This window comes from Caenorhabditis remanei, chromosome X (genome assembly GCF_010183535.1).
Source record: "Caenorhabditis remanei strain PX506 chromosome X, whole genome shotgun sequence".
NCBI lineage: Eukaryota > Metazoa > Nematoda > Chromadorea > Rhabditida > Rhabditidae > Caenorhabditis > Caenorhabditis remanei.
In genome coordinates, this window is record NC_071333.1 from 10,509,068 (window position 1) to 10,520,638 (window position 11,571).

Below are 11,571 nucleotides of genomic sequence, written 5' to 3' on the forward strand. Positions count from 1 at the left end.
ATTTCCGAATACTTTTCCATTAGATCGACCTCCATTAGTATTGCGCAACCTCTGGTATTGCGGTTCCCTTTTAAGAAAAGATTTGCTATAAAAGAAAAATGAAAACAAAGGAGAATTCCTGGAAGTTCAAGGAGGAAAAAAGTAAGGGGGAAAATACCTGCGCGGCGTTCTTTTTGTTCCGGTAGCCCGTCTCGTTCCGTTTTTCACATTACCACCGCCACACATCCCATTCTCGCCTTTTTACCCTTCTCACCTTCTCACCTAGATTCTGAGAATTCACCACTTTCAAATTGTCTCATAAAACTGCGAAATCATTACATGGTCATGCTCATTGCATTCGGGAGGTTAGAATGAAGAGTCTTTGTCTCTAATTACACACGCTTCCTGGAAGGTCGTTTTTGAATGAAACGTACTTCTAGCGTGATATGTTGTTATTGGGGTTCGTATGTTCCGATTTCAATGGTCTTTAACGGTCGATTTGTCAGAATTTCCGGCGGGTGGTACGAGTCAACAGTGGTGACTGCTGGTGAAGAGAAATTGAAAAAAGAAAGTTGAATGAACTTTTCTCTTTCTTTCTGTCGAATCAAAAAATCATTAAACTCCATGGTGAGTCATGTTAATAGTGTTCTTGTAGACATTCTTCCTGAGCTCTCAACGTTTGTATTTTTCAATTTCGTGAAAACGGAAAAGTCACTAGTTGGATTCTTGTACGAGAGTTTGTCCGTGAAGATTTTTTCTTGTTTTCTTCATTTTTTTCTTTCGTTCCCACTTTATTTATTTATTTATTTCTCAGTGGTACTAATTCCCACTGAACCTGCCTCTAGCAGTTAATTTTTTCGTTCTCTTCCACTCTTTAATACCGCTCATCCTGATCGTAGGACATCTGTCGATGCTAGCCTGGCGCAAGGATATGTTCTCATCGCAAAACGATGAAACTTTCAAGACACTGTTCAATTTACAGAACAGTCGTTTCTCTTTCAACACCTGTCGTTTTTTGTGATGAGGTGCCGGTCATCAGCCCGCCACCCCGTCGCAACGAAACTCCGCCCTTCTTCTCCAGCCCCCATTGCTATGCTTGCGCGAAGGCAGTCCTCCTCCCTTCACCATAAGACCACCCACTTCTTCCTGGTGCAAAACCGATCCAACCAATTTATACTGTTTCTTTTGTCAAAGTGTTCTCCGTTCGTATACCCATTATTTTGCTCTGCCTCCCATTTTTTCAAGCTCATCGGATTTTTGATGGGTTAATGTGCAATGAAATGAATGAGCAAGCACATGTACATAGTACTCTTACATATGGTTCACGTTTCCTCCGTGTCTTACGATGCGATCTCTTAGCAGTCCTTCATTCTATACATGATTTTTAATATATATCTTTTACAAAACTTGTTTCTTTTCTTTCCACTTCTTTTCTTCGAGTTACTGAGTCACAGATAGAAGTCATCTGCCAAAAACTCATATTGTGGTTGGCCCTCTTTCTACCTATTCATCTTAGAAGCCCAATTGGTTTTCTCATTACTTCACACACTCATCTACCTAGTACAACCCTCTCTTTTCACTCGCCGTTTCTATCACGAATAAAAAGTATAAAAAGAGAGTATCACTACTAACTAATTTGGAATTGAAAACAGGCCTTAATTGTATTCCAAATTTTTGAGAGGCATAAAATTCACCCTGGGAGCCACACAACAGTACAATCAATTACATTTACATATCCTTCCGTTTCGAATTGAAATTGAGTGTTGTAATTGATGAGCATTGGTGGTGGAAGTGCAAATTGAAAGAAGAGCATGAGGGTGCAACACGCCAGAAAAACGCCCCAGACCACCAACTACATTTTTCTGATGTTTCCTTCTCCTTTTTTGCATTTTTTCTTCACGCGCATCTTGACAAGCTTATCTGTTCTTGGTTTGCAACTATTGACCCCCGTCTATCCGTTTTCCATGTTTCATGCCCTCCACTCTCAATGTTTTTTTCTCCCTCCTCTTCCCCTTTCTAACTTTTTCACACCCCCAAGACTCTTTGGTCTTCATTTCTTTTTCTTTCTTACTCCATATTCTAATATAGATATGAAGGATGCCGAAGATGAGTATAATGACGCGCTTTTCCTGAATAGCTTCCCGCAAAAGCGGATATTTGAGCATCTGCCCCCAGGCCTCTTCACACTTCTCTATTTCATTTTGGGCCTGTCAAATTGAATTTCGTATCTTGTTGTTCCTTCTAGACTCTCATCCTCCCATTCTTTTTTCAATTTCCGTACGTATTTTTTTCCAGAGTCTGAGACGACGGCGCTATCTACAATCTATGTCACGATGAAATTGTTGCTGTATCTCCTATTTCTTACTATTCATATCAACACAGTAGTCACTTTGGAATTGAGTAAGTTTTTTTCACATTCCGTTAGTCTTTCCGCCACATTCCTCTGGTTTTTTTCCTCGAACACGGTCCATTTCCCTTGCTTCCACATTTGGCAATCACAACTACATACATACTGAAAAAAGTGTCCGTCTTCAAGGAAATAGAGATCGAGGCGTGAAGAAAGGAAAGAGCGATTGTTAGAAATGCATCATATTTTGTCACCAAAGTCGCACTCTAAACCTCCAAACTAGTACACTTTTTTCCTCCTTTTCCATTAGCTCTCATCACTCAACAAAAATGTTTTTCGTGGGACATGCACGCCGGAATTTATGGGAGGGCAAAAGGAAACGAGATGATGAGGAAAAAGGGTGGGTAGTTAGGTTGAGAAGGTATTGAAGACAAAAACTTGAGAAGAAAAAAAGTTTTTGGGCCCAATAACACTTTTGAGATACCATCTTTTTGCGCGAAATTTGAGTCGGCAACTGAAGATAATATCAAAAGGCAAAAGGAGTGGTTTGGGTTTGAAACAGGCGCAGAAGATATGGAGATGGTCACAAGTGGATAGTGATGAATTATAGGCCCGGTCTATGGATATTGAAATGGGATTAGAAACAGATAGTCCTCTTATGCTGATCAAAATCCCGAGATTAACAATTTATGGTTCAAACATTATGCAACATTATATCCCCTTAACGTCAAATAGCCACAAGTCATCGAGAATGGGTACTAAATCCATGCAATGCAATGATGATGACACCGATTAGGGCAGGTGCAACGTTCCATCCAATGACATTCCGCGTGTCTCACCGTAATCGATCCGTATTCTTGAGCATTGAGCGTAAAATCTGAATAGCTTTGTATTGCGCAACAGGACAAAGAGGTGTGGGGGCGATGGGTAGATAAAGAGAAGGAGGGAGAGAATATAGTACATGTCAATTTATTGCCTTTCTATTTTCAATGGCACCAGATATAAATCACACGCTTTTGTTACATCAGGGTAACTTGTTGGGGGTAACTTTTGTCAAAGAGATACAACATCCTGTGTTTATGATGACTTGTAGATTTTTGATATTTTGAGATGATGATTCGATTTGTCAGGCAGTCAGTCAAAAGAGTCGTAGAAAACGAAAACCAATTTCTTGTGGTCCCGAAAACTCATCACTGGGTCTGGTCTTTCAATGACAGCTGCTTGTCGTTCAATTGCTAAATAACACATCATAACATTGTTCTTTTAGTCCTCCTTATCATTTCTCTCCCTCTTTTTGTTTCTGCCATCGAGAAGATTCAGAGACACGAAAAGACGGAAAGTGGAAGCCCTAGCGAACTTCTTCTCGGATCCGGGGGGAACGGAAAGCATCTTATTGTAAGAAATAAGGATGATATATAATCAAAAGCGGACTGTGACAGTTTTGTCGGATTGCTCGTTTCCGGAAGATGCGCAACTGTTGCAATGCACAAAGGAGCCGCATCGCGCGAGAAGAAGAGCTTCCTTCTTTCAAAGTGCCACAATGATCGATTGCTTACAGTTTATACCAAACACTTCTGACAGACTATGTGTGCCAATTCACCTGTGTATTGAGGAAAAAAAGAGCCGAAAAGGTCACGAAGTAGAGTCTATAGCGTTACAAAAAACTTAATTGCGTCTCTCCAACTTGATTGCCCGATCTGACATTTTTATTTCTTCCCTCCATCTACCTGAGTCATTCACCTAAAAGCTTTCTGCTTTTTCGCTTTCTCTTTCATTTTCTGCCCTCTCTATCTTTCCATGTTTTTTCTTGTTTTCATTCCAAGATCAAAAATGAGAATAGATGGCGTCGGAGAATAGACAGTCGCATTATCGTCATCCGTTTTGTTATCGTTTGAATGATTAACGAGATTGCGCAACTTGACAAGGCGGTGAACATCACAAGGATTAGTAGCCATGCGCAATTTCTAAAGAAAGTATGTATTTTTGACCTGGACGAAGGTGAGAAAGGTCACACAGTCAACAATGGTCCATTTGAATGTACAGGAATTACAAGTCAACGAAACGGGGAAAGGGAGCACTTTGTATCTAACATTAATCATTCATTTCTTCACCTTTGCCCAATAACAATTGTTTATTTTACACTATCAGGCTGGTAGGTGAGATGAATGATAAAATGTGTATGTGTCACAACATTCGAGAGTATCAGGTCGTAAATCACTTGGCCCAAGTGTAGTACAACATATACCTGGGTGCGCGAGAAGGTCGTGTGCACACCATTTTTATTGGTTATTTATGTATCCACCAAGAATTGATGAGTTGTCAGACGCTCGTCAGGCTACCTCGGTTGGTTCTCGATAATCGCAAAACCATAATGTGACCATAAAAATTGTGCTTCTGTTCTGACCATAAAAGACAGGTATAATTATCCTCCTGGCAACAATACGCTGTGAAAGAAATGGGGTGTCGTAAAATTATTTTCGTCTTTCGGGTCTTATCCTTATTTCATTCCACGCCGTCGGGTTTCAAACATTTTTCATCTCAATGCAACAAAGATACAAAAAAGATAGACATGAGACCACCCGCAACTCATATGATTAGACGGCGTTGGTTTGATTTGGTGAGCTCAAAAAATTCAATTGAGAAGGCCGATGTGAGCTGAAAGCAAACCACAACCCGGGTCCTATTTGCTCTTTTTATCCAAATTGGTCGGTAGCTTGTTGACCGCACATCAGATTAGGCCTTAGCGGAAGGATGAGAATGCATAATGTCAACATGGGGTACATGACAAAACAAGCAAGGGAGAATGATAAGTACACTAGATCAAAAAATTGTGCCGGCTGAAATATGAGCACCTCTTCTGAGGGACATCTTCACCTATCAAGTGTGTCTTTCATGGAAACTAATTTGCAGGAGAATGCAGTCACCAATTGGGAATGTCAAACCGCAAGATTCGCGATGAGCAGATCTCGGCGTCTTCGAGTTTTGACTTGCAAAGTACTGGACCTCAACACGCTCGGTAAGTAGGGAGAACGACTCATCGGAAATTCGTAAAACGTTTGAAACATTAATGCAAATTTCCATGGACTTGATACGAATTCTGCTCCATTAAGTCGCACATTTATCCCTCTTTTGAAAATAAGGGAAAGCAGGGAAGCTCTCTCAATTAGGATGGAAAAAAAGTACTTTTTGTCGGCATCTTGCCTAATTATAGCAAGCTGACTGTCAACAGGAAGGAGGCTATTGTGTAAGACCAGTAATTACTCTCTTCCATAATTACAGTATCCGCTTTCACGTCTGTTCTGTATAGTGTCGATGTGCTCACCCTAGAGAATTCAAAAGAAAATTCAAAAGGCTACCCCGTTCCCAAGAATGGCTTTGCGTGTGGAGGGATTAGCACCCCTTCACAAGTTCCGTTCATTTGGGTTTTGCAAAACTCATTGAAATTGAGAACGCATTGCACATCTAATTTAGACAAGCCGTCGTTCGGGTCTAAGGGAACGTCTTCTTGGCGGTGACATGATGCTTCATCAGTCGCATACGTTAACGCCTCAACAAGCGATTTATCTAGTTTGATTGTTTTGACAGGCCGCAGACGAAGAGGGCTCCATTGCTTCACTTCCTAATTGCAATGTGTTGCATTGCGTAGATAAAATCTTGATTAGAACCTCATCTGGAGTGGGGAGAAACGAGTATTCAGAGTGAAATGAGAAGTGGAATAACGTGAGAAATTGGAAATTTGCAGGGCTCATCAAGAATCTGGAAGTGGAGCTTGGTGTCCGAAGAACCAAATCAATTTACTGAGCAAAGAATGGCTGCAGATCTCGTTTTCAGTTGATACAGGTAGATATCATTTCCATTTTTAATTATCCGTCTCTTTTTTCCAGTTATCACTTCTGTTGAAACTCAAGGGCGATTTGATGATGGACGAGGCCAGGAATATGCCACAGCATTCAAAATTCAGTATTGGCGACCTTCACTAAATGCTTGGGCATCTTACAAAGACGATTTCGAGCTAGAGGTTCGTCCTTTTCATTCAGAATGACCGCTAATTATGGTATCGGCACTCTTTTGCCCACCAATCCGCACACCGTTAGATTTATGCGGCGACTACCACCATTTCTGAGAATAGTGAATCATCCCTCAACTCGAAGAAAATCTTTTGTTGAACAATGGGGACTATGACTTTTGACACGCCATTCATACTGTCACTATACAGCGATATATGAATAAGAAAGAGAAACGGTGTACACGATTTGAATAGAATAAAAAAACGCGTTATCCAAGATTTATTACAAGGTCTTCCTTTTCCAATTCGTTGTCCGTTTTCAAAGATATCATGCTATTGAAATTCAAATTTTTGCATCAAATTGCCTTCATATACACATCCTGTGGTTTTAGTTTAGTTTTTTGTTCTGTTTGATGGGAAAAGTACGGGAACATTCTTGTCAAGTTTTCTTTGTTTTTTTTTTGAATACCAAAACGAAAGGGGTCAATGACAATTGACACGCTATACATTTTTAATGACATTTTCTATCTGTAAAAGTAGCTCTCTTCTTCTGTACAACACTACCACTCACAAACAAATTGGTAGCTTTTCAGTAAATTAGTTGAAATTTTGTGTAGAAGGGACTATTGAAAACAACAGAAGACAGACACACTTGACACTTGTTTCTTGGCATTGTACTAAGACGGATCGAGTATTGTCGTAAATGCGGTAGTGGTGAAAACAGGGGGACCGAAGAAGGTCTGAGTGACAATGCATCTGCCAGCCACTTGTCGAGACGCTCGTATGATCGGCTCAAGATCATATCGACACATATGTCGCCAGCCATCTCCCCATCTTGCATAACTGGAATTGGACATTGAAAGAAACGCATAAAAAACCATTCGGTAGAGCTGGCTAAGAAAGGCTAACCGGTTAATGGAATAGCATCAAATAGAACGCGGGTGCTGGGGGTCAATCCGAAAATGGGCAGGCGGTGTGTCTTTTAAGTAATACCCAGTTAATCCTCTTCCGCTCTGGTAGCTTTGTAATCTTTTTTCCTGGACTTCTGGATGGTTGTAGGGAGAACTACATTAGACATTTTGCAGTATGAAGTTATGGATTACACTACCAACACAGAACTACATTTTTGGAGATATGGGTTCTATAAATACCAACATTTTCAGACGATTCCGGCAAATAATAATACGGAGCATGCTGTCAGAAGAACTCTGGACCGAGCCATCATTGCTAGAAGAATTCGAATTGTTCCAGTTTCAAATTCAACAAGAACCGTTTGTATGAGAGTTGAACTTTTTGGATGTCCGTTCGATGGTTAGTAGCATCTTCATGTATTTTGACAGACTATTACTTTCTTCCGGAAAGTCTATTCGAAACTAAATGCCCTCTATTTACAGATACTTTGATTTCATATGATGTTGAACAAGGCGACTTGCAGTCAGGCATTTCTTATCACGACTTTTCCTATGATGGCAATCTTGCCGACGCACCACACCTAACCGGCGGAATCGGAAAGTTATACGATAATGAAGTGGGAAAGAAGGATGTATTTGTTAATCATCACAAATGGGTTGGATGGAGAAGAAAGAGGACTGGTGGTGTGAAATTGTCATTTGAATTTGGAGAATTGAGAAACATTTCGGGAATTTTGATACATACAGCAAATGAGTTCAAGAAAAGTGCTAAGGTATCTAGACAAACTGAAAAACTAAAAAAAATTTGTTTCCAGGCGTTTTCCTCCGTTAGCGTACTATTCTCAACAAATGGAAGAGACTTCTCCGATAACATTATCCATTTTAATAATCCAGAAGACACTGAATCTGAGGCACCACGATGGATCAGAATTCCTGTGAACAATCGAATTGCAAAAGTGGCCAAGTTAAGATTGAATTTCGGAAGTGGTTCCGATTGGCTCTTCGTATCCGAAGTGAATTTTGAATCAAACCACACAAACATTGAGCTTCTTCATGATGACGTGGTGATTCCTGATTCGGTTTCATATTTCTCTGTAACCGAACACGATGATGGCACCAGTATGTTTGGTAAGTATATTCATATATTAAAAAAATAAAATCTCATTCAAATTTCATTTCAGCCTTCATAATCTTCTTCTTCATGTTTCTCATTGTTGCTGTCATCATAATAGCTGTGATCTACCGTAAACGCGAGTACCGTGTGAAAGCCTCGTCACCATCACCGAATGCTAAACGGGAAATTCTGTTGACAATTGACGGAAACACCATCAAGCATCATGTTTCTCCGTCAACCTATCAAATGGCTCGCGATAATCTTCAGAATGCGTTGATTGAGAAAATGCCAATGTCGCCGATTATAAGCGATTACGCTGAACCGGACATTAGCATGTAAGTTTTCATTCATTTCCAATTGAAGGAAATGTGAATGGGTGTGGGAAATAGAGATGAATCAAATATTTGGATTCAATTGAATCAACACATATACGGTAGCATTTTCGCGCACAATAAAACGAAAGGGCAAACACAACAAATGTTTGGTGAGCAATTGACATTTCAATTGTTTAAATTTTCAGTTGCTCTGATGTCACTGCCAATACACCTCTTCTCTATGGAATCGATGGCCCTTATGATACACAAAAACGAAGGTATTAACTGATATGGGGGTATGCAAAACATCAGCTTCTTCATTTCAGCAACCCACTCTCCTCAATGGTTAAGTACTCGGACTATGGAGAAGTTTATTGCACGACTCTTCCGGAAATCGCTAGAGACAAGTTAATATACGTGAGCAGAATTGGACAAGGAGAGTTTGGAGAAGTAGATTTATGTCAGTTGGAGAACCGAAACGTTGCCGTTAAAAGACTTCATGGAATAAGTCAAGCTGACGAGTTCTCTTTCCATAGGGAGATTCGAGTTCTTGGTGAGAAATTTTTTCAACAAGTTCAAGTTTTTAAACATATTTGTTTTTAGGGAGTTTGAAACATCCGAACGTTGTGGAAGTGGTCGGGGTCTGCACAATCCAAAAACCAATTTTGTGCATAATGGAATACATGCAGAATGGGGACCTCAAATCACATATTCTAAAAAATCCAACGATTAGGTGAGAACTATCTTCATTACTAGAAAACATAATTGAAAACCCATGTTTTTAGTACATCTCACTGCATATCCATCTGTACTCAACTTGCCGCTGGTCTCGCTTACTTGGAGTCTTGCAACTTTGTACATCGAGATATTGCTGCCAGAAACTGTTTAGTCGATGGAGAAGGAAATGTCAAGATTGCTGATTTTGGAATGGCTCGATCGCTCTACTCTCAAGAATATTACAAAGTTGAGGGCAAATTCGTGCTTCCGATTCGATGGATGGCTTGGGAAGCATTGCTTTTGGTAATTATTTGTTGTAATTTTTATTTTCACAACATACACATTTTCAGGGCAAGTTCTCAACTGCAAGTGATGTGTGGGCGTTTGGAGTGACAATGTGGGAGATTTTCTCGTTGTGTTCTGAAAAACCATTCTCTGATATGTCTGATGATGAAGTTGTGGAAAATCTTCAAAGTATGAGCTCAACTGGATCATTGAAGGTATTAATTTTGAATGAATTTTGACATTTGAATCTGAAATAAGTATTTTTCAGCAAGTTCTTTCGCGTCCAAGAATGTGCCCTGCGAAGTTGTACAATGAACAACTTTTACCTTGCTGGAACTATGAGAGCTCTCGTCGCCCGACATTTGAAAATGTACATCTTCATTTGCAATCACTGGTTCATACTTCTCCGCACATCCACTTCTAAGACTACTTCCAATATTTGGAACTGCTAGCTTTTATAATTAAATTTCGCTTTCCTCCCTTCCCTTTTCTTACTTTCTGGTGATCTATTTTACCTTGAGAAACTTACATCTCAGGATTTTCCTTACGGTTGAACACTTCTTCTTTCCTTTATTTTCAGATGATATTCTCAACTTGAGAATGACATGGTCACATATCGGTGTCCAATTGAGAATTATCAATGTACATTCTGTCACGAAGCTTTCTCTGATTCTATCTGGGTACTTATCAATAAATGATTTTTCATTTCATCGGAGACTATAAAATGGTGTTTCAGAGAAAACATAATAAGAAACAGTTTACAGATGAAAAAATAAGCTGGTTTATTTTTCAATTTTACAATGCACACGATTAAAATAATTCGAATGAAATTCTATTATTTTGTCGTTTTGAACAAAAGTTTCTTGATTATTTCTTTTTTCAAGTCATCAGTTCTTCCATTTATAACCCATTTGTAGAAAGGTCCAAAATCCGCTTCGATTTTCGATTTCATCTGGAAATAGACGAAAATAAACTTGATGTCTTTACATTCTAAAAATAATTTTTCACCTCGCCGCTCAAATTATCCCAGTCTATTGGTGCTGGCTTTGGTGAGATCTTTCTTTCACGTATTGGTTGAATAATTGGAAGTGCTGAAATTGATGTGGATAAAAAAATATCATTTTTCATTTTTTAAAGTATAAGTTTTTAAACAGATATCCCCGTAGATTTTGAACTCACACTGTCTCTTAGCTTTAGCTGATGTCGAAACAACAGGTTGAGGTGGTGTTGGTGTTGGTGTGCTTGACTGAAGAACAACAATCATAATAATTTTTAATCCTATCCCCTTTGTATCCCTCTTCCCAAAACTTGCCGGCGTTTTCGAAAGCCGCGCTTTATATTCGTCATAAAGCTGATATTTCCCGTTTTTGAGACTTTGAATGGTTTCGGTGGTGGCCGATGAAGCTCGACGCTCACGATTCTTATAGTCCATCCAATCCTCATAGAACTTGTTAGCTACAGTAACCTGTAATTAGGATTAACGAATGTTTTCAAAATACATTTTTCGAAAAATTCACTTGTTTTGTCGATCATTCTTTTTCATTTTACGTAACGTAAACCACACTTGTATTTTTTTCTGAAAAAATACTGAAAACTCACTTTTTGTTTTGCGGCCATTTCGATGTAGAGAATATGTTGTTTCTTTCCGATTTCTGAATTCAAATTCATCTCTCTCATGGCTTCCCGTTGGCGCGTTGCTATTGGTAATCACGGAAAAGCCATTTTATTTCCGATTTATTTTATTCATCCCTAGTCAAATGCCACCGCTCGACTCTAAGAATGATGACATGTTCGAAAAGAAAAAATAGAAAAAGTTGACGGAAATTGTTTCACCTGAAAACAAAACACACGATGACAAAGTCATTAACAAGCAAAAATGAAGCTAAAATCTTAACGTA

The 11,571-nt window shown here is 39.3% G+C and overlaps 2 protein-coding genes across 2 annotated transcripts; one reads left to right on the plus strand and one right to left on the minus strand.

The window, feature by feature from the left end:
- Positions 1-5,259: 5,259 nt before the first annotated feature.
- GCK72_024075 (uncharacterized protein) lies at positions 5,260-10,097 on the plus strand (the record flags this gene model as incomplete). The annotated part of the gene is made up of 13 exons (XM_003118277.2): positions 5,260-5,342; positions 6,069-6,166; positions 6,211-6,344; positions 7,496-7,643; positions 7,727-8,016; positions 8,059-8,371; positions 8,425-8,692; positions 8,878-8,949; positions 8,998-9,224; positions 9,275-9,404; positions 9,457-9,691; positions 9,739-9,888; positions 9,942-10,097. 13 exons carry the CDS (start codon positions 5,260-5,262, stop codon positions 10,095-10,097), a joined length of 2,304 nt encoding a protein of 767 aa, XP_003118325.2.
- A 411-nt stretch (positions 10,098-10,508) lies between these two features.
- Positions 10,509-11,350, minus strand: GCK72_024076 (uncharacterized protein; the record flags this gene model as incomplete). Its single annotated transcript, XM_053735708.1, has 4 exons — positions 10,509-10,625; positions 10,682-10,764; positions 10,853-11,138; positions 11,273-11,350. The coding sequence occupies 4 exons, from the start codon at positions 11,348-11,350 to the stop codon at positions 10,509-10,511; spliced, it is 564 nt and encodes a 187-aa protein (XP_053579274.1).
- Between the last annotated feature and the right edge of the window lie 221 nt (positions 11,351-11,571).